Below are 27,627 nucleotides of genomic sequence, written 5' to 3' on the forward strand. Positions count from 1 at the left end.
AACAACAACAACAACAACAACAGTTGTAGAATTAACCAATAGTTTCAGTGTTGTCCACACCCTTGTGTCTTGACCCACCCATTTCCCTTCTACACCAGCATTCCCTTCCACCCCCACCTACTCCCTTCAACACCATCTCCCATTGTACAGTCCTTGATCTGATAGCTTCTATCTCAAGCTTTATGGGCTTCTATGATTCCAAATGCTTCAAGCTGCTGCCAATTACTTATGCCAATGTCTCTTGAGTTTGGTAGTAATGTTTTCCAAGTGAGGATGAGTCCTGTAGATCTGGTATATATTGTTGTTTTCCTGGCTTGAGGGCCTGTGACCCTCAGGCCCCAACAATTTCAGACTCTGCCTTGAATTGCAGGCTTCTGGGTCAGGTTTACCTGTTGGGTGGGGGGAAGCTGAAGTCCATGGTGTTTGTAATCACTTCCTATGCATCAGAGAGCTGGACAATGACAAGGAATGATAAAAGGAGAATTGATGTCTTTGAGCTGTGGTGTTAGAGAAGAATATTGAATATACCATGGACTGCTAAGAAAATGAACAGGTTAGTCCTAGAGATGGTTAAAACAGGTTACTCCTTGGAGGCAAGGATTCTGAAGCTTCATCTGACATACCTTGGACATGTTGCAAGGAGGGACCAGTCCTTGAGGAGGGACATCATGCTTGGGATGGTGGAAGGACCGTGCAGGAGAGGAAGACCCTCTATGAGATGAATTGATTCAATGACTGGGGTAATAGGGTAGGTGTGTCAGAGCCAGTGAGGTTGGCACAGGATAGAGCAGGGCTTAGGGCTGTAGCACATAGGATCATTATGAGTCGCAGGCAACTCGATGGCTCATAACAACAACAACAACAACAACAACATTTCAAGTAGCATACAGGGAAAAGTAAATCAATTAACTTTTCAATTATAGTTATAGAAAATTTGACAAGAATTCACTGAAATGTATTCTCATTATCTAGAAGAAAAATAAGATTTGATAGAAAATTTCAGACTAATTTTCAACTCCTCTATCAAGTAAAATATATTACGTGCTGCAAAAGAATTGTAAAATAGGAATCATCTTTAGCTAGGTTTTAATGTGGACTGTTTTAAGAGCAGGGAGCTATGGTGGCCAAGTGGGTGGGGAGTTGTGCTACTAACTCAAAGGAAGGCAGTTCAAATACACCAACTAAAGGGAGAAAGATGAAGACTCTCATGTGTAATTTAAAACATAACAAAATCCTTTGGAGGGTCAGCTATGAGTCAGTTCTGAGCTGACGACACACCACAACAGCATATAATAGTCAATGACACATAACAACAATAATTTACAACACTTCATTAAGTGAGTAGATTATTGGAAACAAAAAATATTGCTCCTGGTTTTAAACTCCTCTCAGCTAGTTCGTATCAATCAATATTTGCCATGCTATCAATATTATCACAGGTTGGGGGTTGAGGTGCTGGGCTAGTTTCATATAGATAAGTGGTGGTGGTGATGGTGTTAATTGCCTTCGAGTTGACTCATAGTGACCCTATGACAAAAAGGCCTGAAGCCCCTCTACAACTATTGACATTTATCAAAGTTCATGGGGTTTCCAGAGGCATGTTGTTTAGGAATTGAATGCCACTCCTGTTTCCAACCAGTCATAGTATGTTATTGTTTACTTGTAAAAAAATAAAAAAACTACAAAGTCCTAAGAATAAATATTGGTGATTGTGAACCTGGAGTTTTTGACAGGATGTAGGAACGTCTATTAATTTAAAAGTTTCCATGATTCTAATGTATATTGTTGTTGTTGTGTGCTGTAGAGTCACTTGCAACTTATAGTGATTCTATGTATAACAGCTCTGAACCCTGCCCCATCCTGACCCAGTCTCACTGACTCTGACACATCTACTACCCCCATTGCCCCAGTTACTGTATCAATCCATCTCATCCAGGGTCTTCCTCTCCTATGCTGTCCCTCCCACCCTTCCAAGCATGATGTCCTTCTCCAAGAATCGGTCCCTCCTGGCCACATGCGCAAAGTATGTAAGATGCAACTTCAAAATCCTTGCCGTCAAGGAGAAACTTGGTTTCACCTGTTCTGAGACAGACCTATTTGTTCTCCTGGTGGTCCATGGTGGTTCAATACTCTTCTCAAGCACTACAACTCAGAGGCATCAATTCTTACTCTTTCATCCTTAGTCACTGTCCAGCTCTCTGATGCATTGAATGCAATTGTCTGGATCAAGTGGAGACCATGATATATGTTTAGTACTCTTTTCCAACATCATAGCTCAAATACATCAATTCTTCTTCTGACATTTGTATTCATTGTCAAGCTCTCAGATGCACAGTAAGTGATAAGAAAGACCATGGCTTGAATCAGATATACTTTAGTCCTCAAACTGACATCAATACTCCTCAGTAATTTGGAGAGGCCCCTGGCTGTAGACTTTGCCAGTGCAATATATCTCCTGATTTCCCTACTGCTGGAAATAGTGAAATATTAAATATAATTTACAAAGTAAACAGTATGCAAATAAACTCTAAGCCTTTCAATTACCAGTTGACAGTATTTCTCATTCTCTCCACTTTCCCTTTATAGCTTTTTGTTCTTTTCCTGACATGTTCCCTTGTTCTTTTCTGTAAGGCTCACACATAGCCACAGACCAAGTTACTGAAAAAACACAAATTCATAAAGACAAAAGCCAGTTGCCATTAAATCGGTTCTAACTCTTGGATGACTCCAGGATACACTTGTGCTCTGGGTTTTGATGGCTGGTTTTCTAAAGTTCAACACCAAACCTTTCTTCTGAGGAGTCTCGAGACAGACCTGCATCTCCAACCTTTCAATTAGCAGCCAGATATACTAAACATTGACATCTCATTTAAAGTAATGGTTACTGGACATTCTTGTTCTTGGCGAGTTCTATAGGTCTCTAATTTATTATCAGTAGACCTGACAACCACTGCTAATCCAGTATGTCAACCACTGTATTCACATAAACCACAGAGAGACTGAAACAAACTCAGTGGGACAATTCATTTTAACTCAGAGGAAAAGGTCTGGAAACTTACTGTGTCCAATAGAAGTTTTTCAGCTTTGTCACGACTGATGCTCTTATTGTACCATCTGAAAGCAGAAAAAAAAAGTCATGTATAATACTTCTAAAAGGTCACTTTGCACATATTGTAGACTAATGCTGGAAAGTAATTCAGCCATGTTCTGTCTCCAACAAGGTTTTTAAACTCTATAGCAAAACTATGATACTTTCATAAGTAATAAAATATTAAATTGGAGAAGAATAAGTTAAATAGGACTAAAAAATATTGGTAATTGTTGAAGCTGGGTATTGGGTACTTGGAAGTTCATAATGTTATACTTTCTACTTATGATTACGTTTGAAATTTTACATAATAGACTTTTTAGGAATCTTTTATATCCTCCATTTTAGAACTCAGTAAATAGTTATAAGTAGAATGATACTCTAGAGTAGCTATAAAGATTTAACACAAATATACAAATAGTAAATATGTATTAAATTTAATACAAACTTTGGCAACTATCTCTGTAAAACTACTTCCTTAAAGCTAGTTTTTAAGACCTTCAGCAAAGTTATACATTATTTTAAAACTATAGACGTTTGGTTAAAAAATAAAACAAAAAGTGGTAAGAATATTAGTAATTTGGGGAGATAAAGGATAATTTAAAAATTTCTTTCCTTTTCCCGAAAAATGTTGAGCCACTATCCTGATTTCCGTAAATACCAAATAGGTACAAGGAAGGATAATAATCCTCGGTTGTTGTTGTTGTTATGTGCCGTCGGGTCGTTTGCGACTCATAGCGACCCTATGAGCCCTAAACCCTGCTCTATCCTGAGCCAACCCCACCGCCTCTGACACACCCATCCCGATTACCCCAGTCACCAAATCAGTCCATCTCATAGAGGGTCTTCCCCTCCTGCGCTGTCCCTCCACCCTCCCAAGCATGATGTCCCTCTCCAAGGCCCCGTCCCTCCTGGCAACATGTCCAAAGTATGTCAGACGAAGCCCCAGAATTCTTGCCTCCAAGGAGTAGCTTGGTTTAATCCTCTCCAAGATGAATCTGTTTGCTTTCCTGGCAGTCCATGGTACATTCAGTACTCTTCTCCAGCACCACAGCTCAAAAGCATCCACTCTCCTTCTGTCCTCCCTAGTCATTGTCCAACTCTCTGATGCATAACAAGTGATTGCAAAGACCATGGCCTGTATCAGGCGCACCTTAGTCTCTATAGAGACACTGTTGCTCCTGAGTACCTTTGAGAGGTCCCTAACAGCAGACTTTCCCATCGCGATACGCTTTTTGATTTCCTGACTGCTGGTGCCAAGAGTGTTGACTGTGGAGCCGAGCAAACTGAAGCTGTGAACAATCTCAATCTCTTCGCCATCCATCCTGACGCTGCCAATTGGTCCAGTGGTGAGAATCTTAAAAAATCCTCGGTTAGCAATTCCTTTTAGAAAGCAATAAACTTAGGAAAGATGTTCTATTTGGAGAAGTTGATATGTGTATCACAATTGTTTGACAATTTGAAAGTAATAATGAGTAAGCTAATTAGTAGATTCACTGATCTTTTTGGACCTTCAACAACTGAATAGTTTTACAAAGGAATGCTAGTGATTACATCTTTGAGGGCAGGAAAACTGGTTTGTTGGGTACTGTCAAGTCAGGTCCAGTGTGTAATAACCCAATGCACAAGAGCAGCACTGTCCAGTCCCGTGCCAGCCTCACTATTCTTTGAGACCACTGATGCAGTCACTGTGCCTGTCCTTCTTGGTGAGGGTCTTCCTCTTTTCCATTGCTCCTATACTTTATCAGGCAGGATATCCTTCTCCAGGGACTGTTCCCTCCTGATAAAGATCTAGAGCACATGAGAAGGAGCATCACCACCTTTACTTCTAAGAATCATTTTGGCCAGACTTCTCCCAAAACAGATTTGTTCATTGTTGTGGCAGTCCATGGTATAGCCAAATTCTTTGTCAATGCCAAAAATCAAATGTATCCATTTTCTTAAGTTTCTTTTTACTGTTCAGATTACTAGTGCATATGAAGCATTTGAAAGTACTATGGGTTGAGCCAGTCCTCAAGGTGACATTTTTGCTTTTTAACACTTCTGGTAGCCTGGTGGCAAGGAGTTGTGCTGCCAATACTAAGGCATGTGATTTGAATCTGTCCATTGATGTTGACTGTGGGCCCAAGTGAAATAAAATCCTTGTCTTCATTTCATCTTCCATTTATCAAGATGTTTCAAATTAGGGCAGTTCTGAAGATTTTAAATTTTTATTTTGAGAAATTATCCACACTAAAAGCTGTAGTCTTTGATATTCATCAGTAAGTGCTTGAAGTTCTCTACTTTCACCAAAAAATTGTGTTACCTGCATATTCTGTTACATGCACATTGTCAATAATCTTCCTTCAATCCTGATGCTTCCTTCTTCTTCAATAGGGCTTATATATAATAGTAATATTTATCCTGAGTCATATGGATGACAGAAAAATAACTGACGCGTTTGAGCTGAGGTGTTGGAGAAGAACACTGAACATCCAATGGATGTCCAAAAGAACAAGCATATATGTCTTGGAGAGGATACAGCTGTACTGCTCTTAGGAGGCAAGAATGATGAGGCCTCGCCTTATCTACTTTGAGCATGTTGCTAGGAGGGGCTATTCCTTGGAGAGGGATATGATGCTGGGAAATGTGAAGGGCTGGCAAAGGAGAAGACCCTCTACCAGGTGGAATGACATGGTGAAAAGTCATGATACTAGAGAAAAGCTATAACCCATTGCTTGCCAGTTTATTCTGATTCATAGAAACCCTAAAAAGACAGGAGAATTCTGTTAATTTAACGATCCATATGATATATGCTATGCTATAACCTTTTTTTTGAAATCTGTTGGGATTTCTGAATAATTTTATGGAGCTAGTGCAAGATACATTTATGCGTTAATCTCAGTATTCAAATGTTTCACTTTTAAATGTCTTATCATCATTTTTAAGTTTCTCTCTTTTCTTTTTTTTCACTTAACAACAATAATAGCATATTGATTTATAAATCATTACATTGCTTTGGGTTCAGTTACATAGGTAATAGTCTTAACCAGGTACCACCTTGTTAAGACACACTTGTTGCTTCTGTTAGATGCAGTTGAATAGACTCAAACTCACAGTGAACTTATGACTAATAGATTAAAACCCTTTCTAAACCTGTGCCATTCTCTACCAATGGGCTCAAGCCCATTGCTCCAGTCACTGTGTCAATCCATGTCATTGAGGGTCTTACTCTTTTTCTGACTTTCCACCTTTCCAAGCATGATGTTTTTTTAAAAGACCATTTCAAAAGAAAACATATCCAAAGCATGTAAAACAAAGTCTCACCATCTCATCTTCTAAGAAATACCGTAGAAGCACTTTTTCCAACAGATTTTTTTGGTTTATTTGGAAGTCCATAGGATATTCAATATTCTTCCCCAACACACAATACAAAGGCAATCTTCCATATTCAACTTTCAAATGCATATGAAAAAAACTGAAAATACCGTGAATTGTGTCTTGCACATCTTAGTCTTTACATTGTACAAAGTACTTTTTAGTACTTTAAAGAGATCCTTCCCCTGAAAGTAGACAACTTGAACCTCAGAGATAAAAAATCACCATACTAGAATTGATGGCTTTGAATTGTGGTGTTGACAAAGAGTAATACATATTTAGTAATATGCCACCAACGTCCAGAAGAACAATCTGTCTTGGACGAAGTGAATCTAGGGTACTCTTTAGAAGCAAGAATGGGGAAACTTAACGTCACATACTTTGGGCATGTTGAGAGGAGGGACCAGTACTTGGAAAAATCCATCCTGCTGAGAAAAGTTGAAGGTCTGAATAAGAGATGAGAATCTTTAATGAATTGAATTGACACACTGAATGCAACAACAGGCTGGAAAGTAAAGGAGATTGTGAAGGTGAGGAAGGATAGGGCAAGATTCCAGTCTGTTGTTCGAATGGTCTCTGCTGACGCAGTGGCACCTAACAACGATAACAGGAAGCTCTCTTAGCCTAAGAAGTTCCATGTATTGAAAAACAAAATAATCTTACTCATAGGTTTCCAGACTATTTGGTGATTTCTCCACCAGGTAACTGCTTGGTACATAGCCTTCATGCCTGTTAAAAGAGAAATTAGTATTTAGATTGTTTCACAGATTTAATCCACTGAAAAAAATGTGGAAGTGCCACATTATTTGGCAGTATAGTAGTATACTTTAATGTTTTAGAACAAGAGAATTAGTAAAAATTATGAAAAACTATTAAAGGCAATTGACCACTGAAATATGAATGATGAAAATGAAAGCGGCTATTCTATTTTAGAAGTTCTGCTTGCTGCTCTCTTTATTGTGAAATTCTCATTACTGGGGAAAAAATTAATGTTTTATCTCTAATTTTTATAAGGAAAAGCTTTTTTAATGTGTGACTGTCAGTATTGTTTTCCATGTTAGTGCCATTATTTTATAGCCAATAAAGTAAAATAATTACAACATAAAAAGTTACTTTGCAACCACAGTTCTTAAAAGATACTATTAGTTGATATTACTGGCTTTTTAAATGCAAGACTTCTCTAATAGTTTTTGGTAATTAGGCTTTGTCAGAAATAAATGGTATAAATATGAGAAAAAAGCATGAAGTCAGGCTAGATCTGTGGGGGCGTCATTTTCAGCAGGAATTAATTACTGTGCATAAACAAAGAAATATAGATAAAGATACTAATTAAGAACACTAAAATACATTTGTATGTTGCTTTGTAGTTTTCAAAGCATTTTCACATTCATTATCCCATTTGAAGCGAGCATAATGTCACTACCGCTCTCTGAGCCTCTGACTTCATACCTGTGCAAAGAGAAAACCTGACTAGACTGTCCACAAATTGGACTTTTCTGGTCTTCCCAATAGTTCCTGTTTCTTATTCCTAAGGTGCTTTATCTTTTTTGCAGAATAAGGTTATTTTTTTAGTTTGGTGATTACATTTAGTGGAGAATGTGTCTTGTATACCACAGAGTTGTTTTTTTATTATTTTATACTGATTTATTTACAAAGTTTCAATACATTTTTTCTCACAAAAGATCCCTCCCCTTTCATTTACCTCTCACCCATCAAATTGTGCAACCCTATGATTAACATCCCCTCCCCCACATTCCCACCCCTCTGCTTCCACACTCCTGCCTTGGATCCTGAGACTCATTCCATAATAACGGTTTTATACTGTATTTGTCCTTATTGGACTGAGTTAGTTCACTCAGCATAATGCTTTCCAATCCCTCCCAAGTTAGGGAGTAAATTACAGAATGATTTCTCCTGCGTGCTGTGTAGTATTTCATTGTATGAATGTACAACAACTTCTAAGTCTATGTATTTGTGGTTGGACATCTGGGCTGTTTCTATGCTTTTGTGATGGTGAATAATGCTGCTATGTACATTAGTGTACAAGTTTCCATTTGAGCTTCAGTTCTCATTTTCTTGGGGTATATTCCAAGTCACACAAGTGTTGAAGACTTTCCTTCATAGGATCACTATGAGTCACCTATGACTTGATGACACTTAACAACAGTAACATCAACATAGAGAGTGATCAGTTGGCCCAGTGGACAGAAAGCGATGCTATCAAGACAAAAGTGGGTGACTTTTAATCCATGGCCCTCAGGCCTGTCTTTCATTGTTTTTGTTCAAACACTCTTCTAGGTCGTATAGCCCTGTGACACTGATGTGTCAAATGCTTTATTGGTTACCCATGGTGGATAGTGTTTGGTAGAGCTCCCCGATTAAAACGAGCCTGGAAGGAAGGAGGAGTGGCATCCACTTCCGTAAAAGTTTGCCTTCAGAAACCCTATGAACCTGGAGAGAGGGTGAAAGTTACACAAGTGTTGAGGACTTTCCTTCATAGGGTCGCTATAAGTCACACTTAACAACAACAACAACAACAACAACATATTCCAAGCAATGGAATGACTAGCTGGGTCATATGAAATTTTTATGTTCAGCTTTTTGAGGAAATGCCAAACTGCCTTCAGAGTGGTTGTACCATTTTACAATCCCACCAACAATGTAAAAGAGTTTCTATCTTGCCACATCCTCTCCAACATTTATTACTGGCCATCATGTTAAACTTTACCACTCACTGTGGTACCTCACTGTGGTTTTGATTAGCATCTCTCTTATAGCCAGTGATTTGGAGCATTTCTTCATGTATCTGTTGGCCATTTGAATATATTCCTCTCACAGACTTGTTTTGAAAAGTGAACAAATAAGAGAAATGCCAAATACAACACACTTGTATAGTGTGCCTACAGTAGACACTGCAACCTCTCAGGGCATATTCTCCTTCGAGAATTGGACATTGGGTCTCAAAAGTATCCTTAATGTAACTATCCTTAACTTTCCCAAGGTAGTCACTGCCAGATGAAGTAATATAATTAGAAGAAATTATTTATCATCTTTCCATAGCTTTTTTGGAATTCACCTTAATTACATCTGGGTTTGCTCTATGAAATGTTTACAATTATATTAAATCTCCAAACTAAAACTCACTGCCAACAAGCCTATTCCAATTCATAGCAACCTTACAGGACAGACAAGCACAGCCCCACAGACTGAAGGTAGATTGTCTAATTTTTCTTCTGTGAAACTTCTGGTAGATTCAAACTGCCAACTGTTTGGTTAGTATCAAAACACTTAATCCCCTGAACCACCAGGATTCCTTTAGCTATATGCATGTTGCCGTTTTTCATTGCTGTCAAGGAGGAACCAACTCACAGGTGACCCTCCAGAAGATCTTCAGAGACTGTAAGTCACAGAGGAGGAGATTATGTAGCTTTCTCCTATGGAGCAGTTGGTGGATTCGAACCACCTGCCTTTGGGTTGACAGTGCAACCTTACTACTGGGGCACCAGAGCTCCACAATCATAACTATATGAGAGCTCCACAGTGATATAGAACTATATAAACTGATTAAAAATGTTTGCTTTTGAAATTACTGTGTTTTAATATGTTAACTGAAGCTGTGTTATCAACACATGATAAATAAATGATAATTCTTTTCATTTGTCTATGATGTAGAATTTACAAAGCATGCTATGAGACAGATAAAGCTGATAATATCACTTATATTTTGCAGACAAGGAAATGGACTCACAAAAGTTAAGTGATTTATCCACTTGGCGTAGAAGAGTAACTGCTATTTAAGCCCAAATCTGCTATTTCCTCATTTTATGTACTTTCCACCATGCCACACTGTTGCAAACTAACCCAGGGAAATTCCTACAATGCAGATTGTCCTCTGAGGTGTCCTCTTTGATGCTCTTTTAAGTGTTAAGAGTTGAATATTTTTCCACAGTTCAAAGGGTAACTTATCATTTGGGGAAGGAAGACCTAGGAGAAGAAATTTTCTGGTGCATTATCAGGGCTAAATGTCAGTTAATTGAACTGGTGAATTTCTGAGTAAGTTTGTCTGGTGTTTGCAGGTGCATGCAACCTGGAATTTGATCCAATAATGGATCTCCAATATTAGGCCATAAGAGGTCATGTGACCAGCCTTATTTGACCAAGAATGAGCTAGAGAGAAATGTTCTAGAAAAAGAGGTTTGGAGTCTATTTCTTAGCTACCAAGTTACACTGCCTTCCAAGTAATCCTTGATTTAATCACATATTACTCATCTCACCAACAAATGTAAATTTCCATGTATATATTTAGTCTTAACTTTAAGGATGTGTGCATCCAGAAAGGAAAATTTAAAAAAAGAAATTTGTGGCCCTTTTAAATACACACACACACACACACCCATATATATATGTAAATGATACTTAGTATACTTAATATTTGTAAAACTGTGTTATAATAATGTTGGGGGGTGTGTATGAGTATATTTGACAATCTTTTGAAGTGATTGGGATATCACCTACTCTGACTCAAAACTCTCACAGTCATAAATTACTTGTAGATAAACATATATTCTTAAAAGACTGCAGAAACACATAAACAGCTTTATTTTGAGCACTGTTTACAATAACAAACAGGCAAAATAGAGCAAATAAACCAGACACTAAATTTCCCATAGTGAAAATGCTTAAATATTTGTAATATAATTAAACAATAACGTTTTCAAAGTACTAGAAGCAACCAAAATGTTAAGTAATAGGAAGTTTGTTCAATTTATATGCTACATTTGTGCAACCACTGATGCTTTATAATGGAGAATATTTCAGAGTATGGATACATCTCTCTGCTACATTAAAGGGAGCTGTATATATCATGAGTCTGTTGTACTTTAGTTAGGCATCAGTATAAAAATCCTATACATCTCAGAGCCTTCGGAACGGTAGTAACAGTATTGTTTTGTATTTATTTCAGATCAGTACATGATTTTTTTGATCCCAAGATTTTACAGTGGTCAGTCAGTATTTGCATAACTCTTCTTTCTCCAGGTACAATTTGAATGGCAAGCTCAAGAACTGTGATTCTAAATAAAGCTAGCTGTCTTCTTTTGGATCTTTTAAAATATATTTAGTCTCTTCCATGTCTACATGCCTTTCTTCCCACCACAATTAAGCTCTTCACAATGTGATACTACTTTCATCCTCAATTAAACTCTCCAAAATAATAACGCAGGGGGGGGAAAGTTGCCATTCCCCCAAAACTGTGGATCTCAGTGGGAAAACCCAGGGGACTTTTAGATAAGAGTATCTGATATGGAGGGATAGATAGCAAGCATAGCAAGGGATTCTCTTCCAGCCACTTCTGAGAAGAGGAAAAACTCCCCTCAGAGACTTCCTCTTCCTCCCACCTCTGCTCTCTTCTGACTCAGTGTAATGGTCAAACTAAGAGAAGGGCTTGTCATTCCAGTATTTTCTTTGTTCCTACTGTATCTCAAACACTAGAATAGTTAGCACCTGCTGTCTCAAACCATGGAAGAGCTAGCACCAGTTGCCATCAAGGTGACTCTGACTCATAGTAACCCATATTTGTTAGAGTAGGACTGTGTCTGCAAAGTTTTTAATGAATGATTTTTTTCAGAAGTCGATATCCAGCCTTTGTTTTCAAGGTGCCTCTGGCTGGACTTGAACCTCCACCTTTCCTGCTAGCAATTTGAGTGCATTAGCTATTGGCTCCACCCGGAGACTCCATGGTAACCACAGGAGTATCTTACCCATTCCTGTCCTGAACTCTCCACCAGTGAATCTCAGAGCTGTCCAGCAGGTAGTATTCTTCATTGCGTCGAAGTGTGAGTTCTTGTGGATCGTTTGTTTGGTAGTCATACAAGGCAATGACCAAGGTTTCATCAGGTTCTTGAAGTGACCGCTGGGTGAGAGAGACAACAAAATCAACAAATAATACAAAAGGACCTAAAATGCTGAACAAGGTTAGCAAATCCTTGAGTTGTTACTTGTTCCTGATCTATGCCAGATCAATGCCCCAGTTCCTATAATCCACTTGCATTTGCACACAAGTAATTTACCTTCTAGCTGGCTTTCTTTATGAGTCAGAGCCAAACACCAGAAGGAGCTAGAATTCATCATCTCTCTGACCACAGTGAATTCCAGCCAGTTACACGCTTTGTACAATCATCTACTGGTTTCTCTACACGGACTACACTGTGTATTGCAAACTCTCTCCAGAAGTCTCATGTTCTGGGGGAAGGTGGTGTGGTCAGAGATAAATCATGCAGTTGATGCTTTGCTGATTTGATTTGTGAGTTGTCCAGGTCAACATATCTAGACTATCAGGGTTAGGAAGCCTCTGAGAGATCATTTATCAGATTCTTTCACTTTTGAAAGAGGAAATCAAAGCAAAGAAGGGGAAATGAATGTAAGCAAATTTAGAGCTCAAATTAATCTTAATGTATTCTCTACAAAAGTACATGATCTTCCTCCTTTTCTCCTGTGTAGGAAGCCATCCTGAGTAGATCTTAACTCTGCTACAGATAACACTTCTGACATGCAGCCGCCACCCTGTCCATCTCTGGTTACACCTACCTCTTTACCTGTAAATCAACACCTTGGGGCATGCCCCTCCCTCTCTATTGTAAACTGATAGTCTAGGGCTGGGTTCCCTGGCAGCCCGGCCTCCTCAGCTGCCTATTTATTGCAGAATTCTTCAAATAAACTTGGGCTTGATCAGAGAACTTTGTCTGGCCTCCCTCTCTCGTGCCCCTGTCCCTCTTTTAATCCGCACAGGTCCCACTCTAGAACACGTGTGAACCCACAGGTCGGTTTCACTCCTGTGGGCTTTCTTCTGACCAAATCTATTCTTCCTTAGGATAAGAGAGATATTGAGGACCTGAGAAGGGACAGGAAAGTCAATAATCACAAGAGTTTGGAATAAGCCTCACAAAAGGATGGCCTGTTTTTTAAAGAACAAATATGGGAAGAGACTGAGATTACTGACTAAAAAGTCATTTGTTGTTGTTAGGTGCTGTAGAGTCATGTACAACTCATAGTGATCCTACAAGTAACAGATCTGAGCCCTGATCTATCTTGTGACATCCGCAACATCTCTGACACACTTGAGCCCATTGCTGCAATTACTGCATCATCTCATCTGGTTGAGAAATGTGATTTAGTTTTGGAGAAATTACAGTTTTCTGAGTATGGATATCCTCTGCTTTTCTAAATCTGGCTGTAGGCTGCCTTGTTTTTGTGAAAAATTTGTATTTGTGGACTGAAAGAAATCCAAACAATATTTTCACTTTTATGAAAAAAAAAAAGTTAAACTAGTGCTCAGCATTTATTTTGTGAAAGAAAGCATCTACTCCTAGTAGTGAGAATAGTGTCTCCAAGCTCTTTTCCCTGGAACTACATTCAGCATCTCAACAGCAACACACTACAGTTTGAGCTGCATCTGTGTGTACTATAGGCTAATATTATTTTAGATTTTATGTGTTATCTGGTGTGATTTAGTAGGTTATTTTTGGAAGCACAAAATTATTTTTCATATAAATTAAGAACAATTGTTCTTTTGCTTAATGTCATTTCAGCTTACAGGAATGCTCCAGTTTTGGATAATGGAGAAACCTGCATATTGCAGCATTTGACAGCACAAAAATAATGAAGCTAAAAATGGCAACACTTGGCATACTAATATATTATCTCCTTGCAGCTGAGCCTACATTGGAATTTGAAGTCCAGATATTTGTGGAGCCTGTGAGGTAATGGTATCTTGGGTACCTATAGACATTAGCCGGTATCTCTGTGGCTTTTGTTTTAAGAGCTAATGGAAGGAAGAGCTACACTTTAGGACATTTGAAGAACGTAAAGGAAGGACATGGCTTAATATTTATCTCAACTAGTTAATCCTGCTAAAAATCATGTCATGGTGGTATCATACCACAGGGGATATTCAGAATATCTTTGGGAGTTTTGTGAATATCATTAGTATTGAGGGGTGCTACTGAAATTTAGTGGATGATGATCAGAAATACAAAACACTCTGCAGTGTTATCAGATACAGCATAAAAATACACTGTTTGATTGAAATGATAACAAAACTCATTACCATCAAGCTGATTCCTACTCATAAGCAACCCTATATGTTTCAAAGTAGAACTGAACCCTACAGGGTTTTCAATGGCTGTGAATGTTTGGAAGTAGGCTATCAGGTCTATCCTTTACAACACTGCTAGGTGGATTCAATCTACCAACCTTATAGTTAGCAGAGGAACACAAACCATACATGCTACCTGGGGAGCTTTCCTGTTAGATGTTCATGTGGTTAAAACCTACTGCTTTTATGAATTATAACCTGAGCTTAGATTCTGTCTCTACACTATACAAAGTACTGGGTTTCTCTGGAATATAACGGAACTTTATTTTGAAGGAAGATTACCTTTGGTCCAGTGTACTAAAGTTTTGGTTACTTCGGCTTAGTTACTGAATGCTATTAAGCATAGTTCATCTACAAAAGCATGGTAATACTGTGAGTCAATGATAGGTCATTTTTGTGTCATTCCTTATTTGAGTGGGGAAAATTTACAGGAAGGATAATTACAGGTGCAGGTAATTGACTATTTAATGATGTATTCCAGTAGAATAATTACTATTTATGGAATTATATATTATTTCATATTTTTCTCAGTATATAGCCCTTGTCAGTGCTCACAGCCCACGAGAAAGGAGGCTAGGCAATGGTTAGAGGCTGCAGTTTATCTGGCATGGGTACACTATGAAAGGCCCATAGAGATGGGCATGGCATGCCTTTCATTTGGTTTTGAGTGCTTGGTATAATTTTTTTATAATAACAAATAATACATTCATTGGTTTATAAAAATTAGATATTTAGGCAAGTCATTATTCCACTATTTATGGATTCTTTCTAAGATAATAAAGAGGATTAAAACATATTTGTTATAAAAGGGGGCACTGGGCCCGATACGTTTGAGAATAGGTAAATTAGAGTAAGAAGATGAAAATAAGTTGGGGATACTATGAAGCTTTGACCTCAAGAATGGTGAGTGGGGCCCAGTGGTAAGGGGAGAAAGGGGTGAATTACAGGTCTGTCTTGAAGAAGCTCCTTTACCTTAGTCTCCAAGGGCTTGTCCCCACCTTGGCTGGGGAGAGCACTCTTGCAGTGAGAGATGTTTCCCCCAGTGAGTTCTAGTGCTAGTGAATGGAATAGGGTGTCTTAACAGGAAGGCAGGGAGAAAGGACACAGGTGTGTCTGTTCCTGAGCGGCCCCTCAGGAGGCCAAGGTTGAGACAAACATTGACGAAGGAGCTTAAGGCAGAGGAGAATTATAATGTGGCCTTTAATGTGCACATGATTTTGTCTGTACCTCAGGCTGGAGGCCTGAAAGTGTTAGTTACATTGCTCATATACAACTTCCATCTTGACCAACAGCAACAAAAATCCACCGTTACCCTTTGGTAGACTGACCCTATGTAATTTTCTGTAATAGAATGGTAACCTTTTGTTAGCTTAGATTTTGGATTACAAACCAAACCAAACATTTCTATAAGCCAATCCAAGATGCTATTACCACTTAGTGGACAGAAGAAAAAGGTGAATGTGCTATAGTTGACTCCAAATTAGGTTTCTCTAGACCATTGTCCTTTGACCTTGCTATTGCTCTCTGGGGCATGTTTCTAGTCCAATTCAGCTGTCCTATGGGGAGGTGACTTGCCTACATTACCAATAACTGAGAGCAACATAAGAGAGACAGAGAGCTAAGCAGACTGTAGTGAGATGATGGCAAGGGATAGCCTGACAGAGCTCTTGAGATGGAGCCAAAGTCAAACATTTTACTTGCTGTACAGCTGAAGGGAAGCTGGCTTGGGACTGCTATGAGAGGACATTTGCTGGACAATTGAGGAAATCAGACACTTCTTACATTTGTGTTGCTTGACTTTCACCTTTGCTTCCTGTCACTCTCTCCAATCTGTTTCCCTAATAAATCCCACAACTGTGAATCAAGTAAAGTCTGTGTAGTCATTTCAACAAATATTCAAACCCAGTAATTACTGGAATTAGGTGCAGTAGTGAGGAGGTTCATATCTGACCTTGTAGTTATTAGTTTGGTATCACAGATGTTATTGATGGGGACAGTTGTGGAGTTAGAAGTCAGACTTGATCATGCCTATGTTGCTGTTGCTCCTATTTCAGTGAAGAAAGAAATGAACTCTAGTTGCTCAAAGTAAGAGAAAAGTTGAAGTGAATGTGTGGTTGAAACCAAAACAACTATTCCAAAACCCCTGTGGTCAGAACTCTCAAAACAGTATCAACATTGCTCCTTTAAGAAGTCTGAAAAGCCAAATGACGTGGGCTGGGGAAAAACAGACTGACAACATTTTTTTTTTCTTTCCCCTTAATCTGTGCTGAAAATAAGATGAGTATAGACGAGGTAAAGATACAGAGATGTGGATTTTAGGTGGGACTTGGTCATGAGATACAAATCATGTGTTCAAGGAAGGCGGGGAAGTGCTCTTTAGAGGCTCAGTGAAAGATGAGAAAAGAGAGCTCATATTCTGTTACAGTTTATGTGAGCTTCTTTCCTGTTGTTGAGGAGTAGGCTGATCACAGCTATAAAAACCCATCAGAGGTGTTAAGGATTCAGAGCCTATTTGCATGTGGAAACTGACAGAAATGAAATGTCACCTTCTTGGCTAGAAGGGACAAAAAGTAAAGCTTATCTTCTTCCTTCTGGAAGAAGCATGAATAGACAGAATCAGTTGTTTCTGGAACCAAAGTTTGGGCATGCTGTTAGGAGGAATCAGTCCTTGGAAAAGGACATCACGTAGAGATCAGCACAGAAAAGGAAGATCCTGGATGAGATGGATTCACACAATGACTGTGGCAATGGGAGTAGATATGTCAGAGACAGTGAGATTGGCACAATTTGGGCAGGGTTCAAAGTTACTGTTCATAGGGTCTCTATGAGTTGTAGTTGACTTGATGGCACACAACAACAACAACTTAAACTTGAGGAGTCCCTGGGTGATGCAAGTGGTTAAAGTTTCAATTGTTAACAAAGAGTTTGGAAGTTTGAAACCATTATGAGGTTAACTTTGAAGAAAAGTTTGATGGTCTACTTCTGAAAATTCAGCCAGTGGTAATGGTGATGGTGGTGGTGGGAGGCAGAGATTTATGGGATAATGTTCAACTGACATACATGGCATCATCATGAGTTGAAATTTCTCCCATAGCCACTGCTCAACACAGATGGGGATACTGGTGCCAAAAAGAGTAAAGGCTGACCATTCACTGGAAGAATAAGTTTTTTAAGAGTAAGTTTGATATCATCTACTTGATGGGAGTCAGTCTATCCTAGGGCAATGGTTCTCAAACTTGAGTGTGCTTCAGAATCATCTGGAGGTTTATTGAAACACAAATCCTTAGAGTTTTGAGAACAATGAATCTGGGGTCAGGACTGAGAATTTTTATTCCAAGAAACTTCCAGCTGATACTAATTCTGTTGGCCAAAGACAAAAGTTTGAGAAGCACCACTAGTGTGGAAGACCCCCATACCAGATATTCTGTATCCTATTTTTTTATAGCTAAGTTGTTGATGGCCATGAACAAATCTTAAAACTTTTCTTGAAATTTCATTTCCTAAATTTTAAGAATAAAACTAGAACTCTTTGACCCTGAATTAGCACAACACTTCTGAGAACAAAAATGAAGTGGGAGGCATAGCATTCCCTGACTTCAAAACCTACTATACAGTGGTAGTAACCAAAACAGCATGGATCTGGTACAATGATGGGCACACTGACCAATGGAACAGAATCGAGAACCCCAAAATAGGGCCAGATATCTAGGGTCAACTGATATCCAACAAGGAAATAGGACCTATCAAATGGGAGAATGACAACCTCTTCAACAAATGGTGCTAGCGAAACTGAGTGCTACTTGCAGAAAGCTGAAATGGGATCCACATCTCATACTATACACAGAGGTCAGCTCAAGGTGAATCAGAGACTTGGGAGCAAAGCACCAAACCATGAGGTTCATAAGAGACAAACTGGGATCAAGTTTGGAAGGCCTAATCTATGATATGGGAAGACTGCCAAGTACAGGCAGAAAAGCACAATATGAAGAGGATGAAAGTGATGAATGGGATCCTCTAAAGATTGGATACCTGTACACATCAAAACCTTTTTCCCAACATGGTGAAAAAAACCCCTAACCAATTGGGAACAAACATTTGTCAATGCCATCTCAGACAATAGTCTCGGAATAAAAGTTTACAGAATAGTCCTGGGCCTCCACAAGAAAAAGACGGATGACCCAATTACAAAATGGGCAAAAGGAATAGAAAGAATTTTCACAGAGGAATATATTCAAGTGGCCAACAGACACATGAAGAAATGCTCCAAATCACTGACAATAAGAGAGATGCAGATCAAAACTACAATGAAATACCATTTCACCCCAGTAGCAGTGTCATAGTTCAATATGACAGTAAGCAATAAATGTTGGAGAGGATGCAGTGAGATAGGAACTCTTATATGTTGTTGTTGGGATTATACAATGGTACAATCACTCTGGAAGTCAGTTTGGCACTTCTTCAACAAGCTGAACATAGAAATTCCATATGACCCAGCTATTCTACTGCTTGGAATATAACCTGAGAAAATGAGAACTGAGGCACAAATAGAGATTTGTACACTGATGTTCATAGTCACGTTATTCATCACAAGAACATGCAATCAGCCCAGATGTCCAACCACAATTAAATGGATTGGGAAATCATGGTACATTCACACAGTGGAATACTATGCAGCATGCAGGAGCAATGATTTTGTAAATTATTACCCAACTTGGAAGGGACTGGAGAGCATTATGCTGAGTGAACTAACTCAGTCCCACAAGGACAAATATTGTATAAAACCATTATTGTAGAATAAGCATGAGGATCCGAGGGAGGGAGAGTGGACACAGAGGAGTGAGGGTGGTTGGGAGTGGTGGTGTTAATCATAGGGTCATTACAATTTGATGAGTTGGGGTGGGTGGATGAAGGAAACGCAAAAGATCTGGCATGGAAATAATGTATTTGAACTTTGTGAACAAACTAGAACAAAACAAGTAAGAAAACCAAACCAAACAAACAAAAACCCTATAACTCTTTGAAGAGGACACAACAAAGAGTCCTGTATTAGATCATAAAGGTAGAAGTGTCTTAAAAATGTTGAGTATTATCAAACTTAAGCCTTCAATATGGCTTATATGTCATGGCATCAAGTATATATGTAACTATTATAGACACAAGTTGTTTTCATACCCTACAGTAGTCATGTGTCCGGACACATAGCTTGATATCAACAGGTCTTTGTTGAGTGAAATAAAATGAGATGGAGAATTAGTATCTGACTGATCTTTTTTACACAGACAAACTCATGAGACTATTTAGCCCCCCAAAAACCCAATGTGTTGAGTTCAACTAAGTCATGACTACACCCTATATTCACTAAAGCTCTAAGGGATATTTCTTTCCTTATCATTGCTGTTGAGTCAGAACCGACTCATAGCTGACTCTCCATTGGGTTTCTAGGCTGGGACGGGAGGAGACTTGCATGGGAGGATAATGCCCATTTTACTCCCTTGGTGCTGCTGGATTGAAACTTCAGAGAGAGGGGATCTTTGAGTTAGCAGCACAACTCCTTAAGAACTAACTCTATGGCACCAGAACTTCCCTAAGGATACTGCAGTAGAGAAGAAATTCAAATGCGAACACACTAGTTGATCAGCCTGCAGCACTGAGGGCTCATCTGAGTGTGGAGATTAAGAGTTCACTCACCCTGTTGTCTTCAGGAGTAGGAGGAAGAGGCTTCTTTGAAGCTGAAACAAGAAAAACAGAAAAAGAAAAATGAGCATGAAACTAAGTGAACCTCACCGGAGATGAGCAGTCAGGGGGCTTTTCACAGAAAAGGGGCCCCAAGAAGAACACAGGAAAAAGGATCAGAAAGAGATGTTGAAGCACAAAGAAACCAAAGTCTGAATTGTTACAATCTGCATGTTAGTTCTGTTTTAAAAAGTTATTTTAATTTTATATTAGCATGCATATAAAATTTGTATACATTGTGTTTCACACATTCTTTCATTCACATTGTGTTTCATATTAATATTCCCATCATTTTGTTTTATAAAATTAATTACCATCTATGCCCACTATCACCCCATCTTTTCAGATCTTACTGGTTCCTGGTCCTTTTTTCTGGCTGAGATAGGAAAATTCCAGAAGTCACTCTTTTAGGCGTTCACTTTCTTTATCCCCAGGAAAAACCTAAACTCAAAGAACTTACAGAAGACCTAGGCTCACACCCTTCCCCACAGACCCGGAGACTTTCATAAAGGTTGTTGGCATCTGCTAAACCTGAGTGTGTGAATCAGTGACTCAAGGGCATAGTGACTCATGGACTTCCTGATGCTGTTATGGCTTGAGGAGGAGGTGGAAGAGGTGGGAGGTCATCGCTCTGCTTTTTGAGAGGGTGAAATCCATTTTTAGTTGCCTTAGGCATATGAAGAGGTGTCTCTGTTGCCTCCCCCAAACAAAATTCTCTATCTTCCTCTATCTTTTTATCTCCATTGTGTCTCCATTTCTCACCACTTGCCTATCTTTCCTTATATTCATCCCTCTTTTGCTTTTATTTTGTGACCTTTTCTTTCCTTTTCTTCCTTTACTCTCTCCTTCATTTCATTTCTTCCTCTGTCTCATTGTTTTTCCTTTGTAGCACTGCAAAGTATAAGGCTGGAATCAATAGACCAATGTTGTATGCTATTGGGTCCAGGAGGTAGTGCACAGGTTTTGACTAAGAGATTTTTTTTAATAATTAGTGCAAAACCATAAAAATATCAGGTTTATTGCTCTGATAGAGACTGGTGGACCATTTGTCATCCTTTTTAAAAAACCTCAACTGTCTAAAGAGGAGAAAATGAACATTGAAGCTTGGGGCCATGAGCATCCCTCTGAAAGGGCCAGAGTGAGTAGGAATAACAAGGCCCCTCACTGTCCATCCTGGAGCAGAAAGAAGATAAAGATCCCACAGCCCAGCCGCATGGTGCCTCTAGAGCCACAGAATATGCAGAGGGGTTTGTTTATTCGTTTCTGACTCACAAACTCACAGTTATGGTACCAACAATGGGGTTTTATTAGGGAAGAAAGTTGGAGAGTAGGGAAGACAAAGATTGCCACCCAATGCAAATCCAAGTTTTATCCCAAGAGTCCCAAGACACAATTTCTCAATTAGTCCAGACTCTGGTTTCAGTTCACCAGTCAAACCCAAATCATCCAACAAAGATTGCCTCAGAGCAGTGACAAGGCAGCTTCTCCTTCAAGCATCCAGAAAGAATAGTCAAACCTTTAACTGGGGCCAGCACATATGCGAGAAGCCTCATATTTTGCCACAGCATTGCCAGTCTCTCCCACCAGGGCCTCACCTCCGCAAGCCTTGCTCGCCTCAGGTCTTGCTTTAAGTTTTTCTCAAGTCTTACTGCTCAGTGTGGGAAACATTCTTTCTCTTATCCCACAGCTGATGCTGATCTGCAAAACCATGCTAGTTTGCAAGACCATGTATCTACAGTTAAGACTAAATGGCTTTTAAAAACCAAACCAACTTTTAGTCTAACACCACAAAAGCCAACTCTCGTGGCTAAACTTTTAGTCAAGTAATAGGCAGGCCTATAAGGTGACCAGTAATACCAGGGCATATCTCACTCTTCAGAATAATCAACAATATAAGGTAAAAAGAACAGCATTCACCTAAGGATAGAGCCTGAATGGCAGGAAGAGCTTGTATAGAAAGATTAATGGAAATGAAAATTAGAGGTTGTTGTTGTTGTTAGGTGCTGTCGAGTCGAGACTGACTCACAGAGACCCTATGAACGTAAGAACTGAACCCTGTTCTATCCTGCACTGTTCTCATACTTTTTGACACACAAGAGCCCATTGCAGCAGTCACCATATCAATCCAACTGATTGAGGGTCTTCCTCTCCTTTGCCAACCCCTACCCTTCTCAGCATTCCCCCTACCCTTCTCAGCATTATCTCCTTCTCCAAGGATTAGCCCCTCCTAGCAACATGCCCAAAGTATATGAAGTGAAGCCTCATTATTCTTGCCTCCAAAGAACACTCTGGCTGCAGTTTGTTCTCTTGGCCATCCATGAGATGTGCAGTGCTCTTCTCCAACACCAGAGCCTGAAAGTATCAAATCTTTTCCTGTTACCCTTATTCACTGTCCAGCTCTCAGATGCATATAGCAAGTAATCGGAAAGACTATGGCCTGAATCAGACACACCTTAGTCCTCAAACTGTCATCAGTTTGATGTCAATAATTTGGAGATGTCTCTAACTTCAGGTTTTCCCAGTGCAGTGTTTCTCCTTATTTCTTCACTGCTGGTCCCAAGGGTGTAAAATGTGGATACAAGCAAGATGAAGCTGTTGACAGCTTCAATCTCCTCTGCATTCATCATGATGCTGCTTATCAGTCCAGTGGTAAGAATCTTTGTTTTCTTAACATTGGGATGATGCAATCCATACCAAAGACTGTGTCCCTTTATCCTCTGCCACAAGTGCTCCAAGTCCTCTTCACTGTTAGCAAGCAAGGTTGTGTCACCTGCATAACACAGGTTATTGATGAGTCTCCCTCCAATCTTGACGCCACACTCCTCTTCACAGAGTCCAGCTTCTCTGATAATGTGCTCAGCATACACTTTAAGTAGGTATGGAGAGAGAATACAACCCTGGAACACTCCCTTCCCAATTCTAAACTATATAGTGCTCTTCTGTTCTGTTCGCACAACAGCCTCGTGGTCTAGGAATGATTGAATGGAAAACCAATTTGCTTTGTAAACTTCCACTCAAACAATAAAAAAAAATTAGGGGTAATAAGGAGATGGTCTGCAAATATAGGTCTTTGTAGGGGTCTTTGTTTTGGCACATAGTTAAATTAAATTTAGGCAGCTCTATGTTACAATATGGCAGAAATTCTCCAGGAATCCAGCCTCTGTGGCAGCTCCTTAAGCAAGAACAAGTGGGGACACTGGCTTGAGTATGCAGTTAATAAAGAAAAGAGTGGGAAGGGAAAGAAACATAATTGAAAGTGTGGTTCCTATTCAGAATTCAGCATGGAGCAGGAGACTTGTGTTCTGATCCCAGGTCCCCACATGCAAGCTGTGTCTTGGGTCTCTTCCAACTCTGAACATTCTGTGACTGCATGTTAGCCTTGCTCTTCCCTTCCTTCTCTCTTTCTGTGTGATGTTACTACATGGTGATATTCAGGGTCAGCTCTCACCACAGAAAAATGAGTATCGCTGTGGGTTAGGTAGAGTATGGACCATTTTTATTTAACCATCTCTTCTTCCCAAACCACTTATCCATCTACACACACACCCTTGTAGAACTAGCACTACATTTGAACCTCAGATTCTCCTGTCCACAGATAAGTTGAGGAGACACAATTACCGTTTACTGAGAGCACATTAAATGTTGTGTTGCGAGCATTCCATAAATCAGCTGGATCTACTAAAAACTTCTTGAAATAATTACTTACAATTATTGTCAATTTATAGACAAAAACACTACCTTGATGAGCAAGGTCGAATGGTGATTGATTTTATAAAACATAATGTGTGGAAATGATTGTATGAAATAAAAGAACGAATGAAAACGAGTGTGAAACAAAATGCATACAAGCTTTGTGAGCAAACTAATAAACAACAACAAAACCCTCAGAGATGTTATATAACATATATGAAGTCAAAGAAAAAGCAAGTGATGAGGTTAGGATTCTGATGGTTTCACCTGCAGCCCTTATGCTCCTAGACATTCTATTATTGTGCATGAACCTAACAGTAGGAATCCCAAAGATTTTCACCCAGAGGAGGAGATCAGGTCCTCACAGCAGAGAATGCTTCTCAAAGCTCCGCTCTAAATGCTGCCAGAATTGTAGTGCATGGCACTATTTAAGCAATTGCAAGGAAAGCAGAGAGGCAAAATATTCAGAGGAGAAAATGGCAGCCCAGCTTCTCAGAGAACTCTATAAATAAAGGCAGGAGTGGATACTGACTTGAGTAAACAATTCCTAGAGTAAGCCGTGTCATGCGTGGATTAACTGAGTGAATGCACAGTGCACCCCAAGAAGTGACCTTGAATAGTTAGGCCCCAGATTTACATTGGAAAAGTCCAACATGACCAGCTTCCTGCCTGCGCCGTGAGTAGTTCTACTGAGTCATTCAGTTGCTCTTAACACCTTGGCCATGTGTTCCACCACTCAGTGTGGGGAAATACTGCCTACCTTAGAAATTGCCACAATATGAATGGTGAAAAGGGTAAGATGAAAACACAGATCCAAACATTTTCAGAACTGAGAGGGAATGTAGAGATTACTAATGCCTGGCCTCCTAAAACCTCCCTTTCTATTTTAGAGATGAGGGTTTTAGCGCCATCAGCAGCAAAATGCTGGCAGGAATGTGAAGACAAGATCTCTTAGAAAGAGTTTCTCCACTCACTGAAAATGCCATACTAATTTATTAATTTAGGGAATCCCACCGTTAGAAAACTTTCCATTTCTTTTTCATTAAAGGCTAGGCTTCAAAAGGAAGGCATAGCCAACAGTGTTAATGCCAGGAAGGTTTACCTTTTGACAAATATTCTTCTGGTTCAAGGTAACCTTGAATGGTAACCTTGAATGGCTCTCTCTCCCAATGTGGAAGGTGAGAAGTGGTGGTTTTTTAGTGTTACTGAGGATAGCTATGATTCAGGAAACCACGGAAAACCAGGCCAAGTGTTACATTTAGCACATCCGCCTAGGGTTGTCAAGTGGAGATATTGGGGTTTTAGTGCAATAGAAAAAAAAAATGACAGAAGAGAAAGGGTCACTTGGGTTAGAGAGGTTGAAGGGAGAATGAGCACAAGCACAGAAATCCACAAGGGCTGTCATTTCTATTCCCCAAAGGACGTTAGGCGACCTTGGGCTAACTGGCCTGCTACCTGGCCTGCTTCCTGACACCACACCATCTCCTATGAGAGTGTACTGCGTGCTAAAGTGCAGTGTACATAGTGGGGCTGAATCTTGCTGGAGGATTAGGGTTTAAAATTCAGCACACATGTTAAAATTGAGTTGTTAGATTCCTAGCTTTTGCTTTCACTTTGTAGATTGTGACTTTCCCTTTGCCTGAGACTGTGGGGGTCAAGGGTAAGTTTGAAAGAGAGGCAGGAAAAAGTCATTGGATAAAATAAGGTGGGTTTTTTTGTTTTGTTTTGCTTTTTTTTATCTCACCCCACTCTAAATATAAAGACCTGAATGTAAGTAATTCAACAGACAAATAATGTAATATCAGTGATATTAAATTGCACTATGTAGCCATAAAGGCTATCTCTAATACTTAAGTCTACCACACATCTGCCAGCTTGTTGTCCAATGGTGATTTGCATGGTGCTATGATGATAGAAGCTCTTCCACCAATCTTTCAAAGGCTAACAGGGTTCCAGTGGGCAAGGTTTAGCAGTTTTCAGACTAAAACACACAAAGAAAGAAAGGCCTGGCAATCTACTCTGAGAAAAGTCTGACCATGAAAATTTTATAGATCACAAGATAATACTATCCAATATAGTGCTAGAAGATGATCCTTCTTAAGTAGGAAGGCACTCAAAATACACATTGCCTACAATGAAGGACTTGAGCACACTACAACATTTGTAGAGGTATGTCATTATTGTTACGTCCCTGCTGAGAGAAAGTCGACTCATAGCTAACCCTCTAGTGGATTTTCAGAGGCTATATTTTGCACAAGAGGAGATAACTCCGTTTTTTCCCATGGAGTAACTGGTGGGTTTGAACTATATACCTTTGCAGTGCAACTCCTCACTACAAAGCCACCAGAGCTCGTGAAGAAGTATAAGACTGGCTGGGCACTGTTTCGTTTGTTATGCAAGCAGATGTCACAAGTCCCAGCTTATTTGATGGCAGCTAATAACAATTTTTCAATAAAGCCATTCACATTTCCTAACATGAAGAATTAGCAGTGCTTCTCAAACTTCAGTGTATACACAAATCTCTTAGGCATTTTGTGAGAATTTAAACTCCAGTCTAGTAAGGCGAGGGCAGAGAATACGCACTTCTGACTGGCTCTCAGGTCATGTTTACGTTGCTTGTCTAAGGACCACATTTCAAGTAGCAAGAAGCTAGAAAGACATCAGCATTGAGATGGAGTGGGGAACCCAGCAAACTTGGTAGAAAGAGATGATTCCCCTTTAAAAATTGTGAAAAACCCAGACATTTATATTCCATCCTTGACACTCCAGAGAGCCTTTCTTACCTAAGAGCACAGAGGTCTTATTTACAAAGAGAATAAAGGGGCTTCTCCAGCCTCTTACCATCCTTGGTTGGGTCATACTCGGCACAACCTGCTGCAAGCTTCTCCATCTGGGCACAGCACCTCCACCTCCCATCTATCCAGAAATTAGGATGATACTTGGACACCAAACTGTTGTTGTTCCTTGTTTCTGAAAGGAGTTGGTACCATAAGAAGAATTGGTTTTTGGTTAGTCTATCAAGGCACAAGCCTTGGGAATGACCCTGTTGAGTAAGCCTGGTCAAGAATTTTTACCTGGTACCTACATTCGTTGTGCTAGTTATTGAGGCATGTGTGTTGGAATTAGACATTAGCAGATCTGGGTTTGGGTAACATTGATTGGATGTTCTCTAAGGAAAACCCACACAATCCCTCTCATTGCCATTGAGGGGAGCTGACTCATAGCTGACCATCCAGAAGGTCTTCAGAAGCTGTAAATCACATGGGAGGAGACTGCCCATCTCTCTTGAGAAGCTGTTTGTAGGCAAGTCCTCCCCTGAGCCTCAGTTTCTCCACTGTGCCATGAGGATTTTATAATGGACCAGTGGACTCCACAAAAAAGCCTCAGTATAATTAAGAGTCAAGTCAGTGGGATCGTGGCACCTGATCTCTTCCACCTTCAACTGTAGGAACTGGAACCTCTTCTAGATTCTTGGCTTTTAAGTCAGAATTTGGTGGGGTTGATAAGGGGAAGGGTGAAAAAGAAAAGCCAGGTGAGGTCCATGTAACTAAATAGCTAATTTCTAATACCTTTTCCATCTTTAGAATTGTATGAGTAAAGGCACTGC

General features: G+C 39.6%; 1 protein-coding gene across 2 annotated transcripts in view; it reads right to left on the minus strand.

Annotated features, from left to right (window-relative positions):
- The window catches only part of ITK (IL2-inducible T-cell kinase), a 94,281-nt gene that overhangs the window by 33,542 nt on the left and 33,112 nt on the right, over nucleotides 1-27,627 (minus strand). The window contains exons 4-9 of one of the 2 annotated variants that reach the window (XM_006901977.1): nucleotides 26,862-26,990; nucleotides 20,282-20,326; nucleotides 14,911-14,915; nucleotides 12,205-12,356; nucleotides 7,109-7,174; nucleotides 3,060-3,114 (exon numbers count right to left, since the gene is read on the minus strand). In XM_006901977.1, the coding sequence (XP_006902039.1) occupies nucleotides 3,060-3,114; nucleotides 7,109-7,174; nucleotides 12,205-12,356; nucleotides 14,911-14,915; nucleotides 20,282-20,326; nucleotides 26,862-26,990 (452 nt within the window). The remainder of the gene's footprint in view (nucleotides 1-3,059; nucleotides 3,115-7,108; nucleotides 7,175-12,204; nucleotides 12,357-14,910; nucleotides 14,916-20,281; nucleotides 20,327-26,861; nucleotides 26,991-27,627) is intronic. The other variant, XM_006901976.1, reaches the window with a different exon arrangement.

Source organism: Elephantulus edwardii, unplaced genomic scaffold (genome assembly GCF_000299155.1).
Source record: "Elephantulus edwardii isolate Elephantulus edwardi_28Jun2011 unplaced genomic scaffold, EleEdw1.0 scaffold00354, whole genome shotgun sequence".
Lineage (NCBI taxonomy): Eukaryota > Metazoa > Chordata > Mammalia > Macroscelidea > Macroscelididae > Elephantulus > Elephantulus edwardii.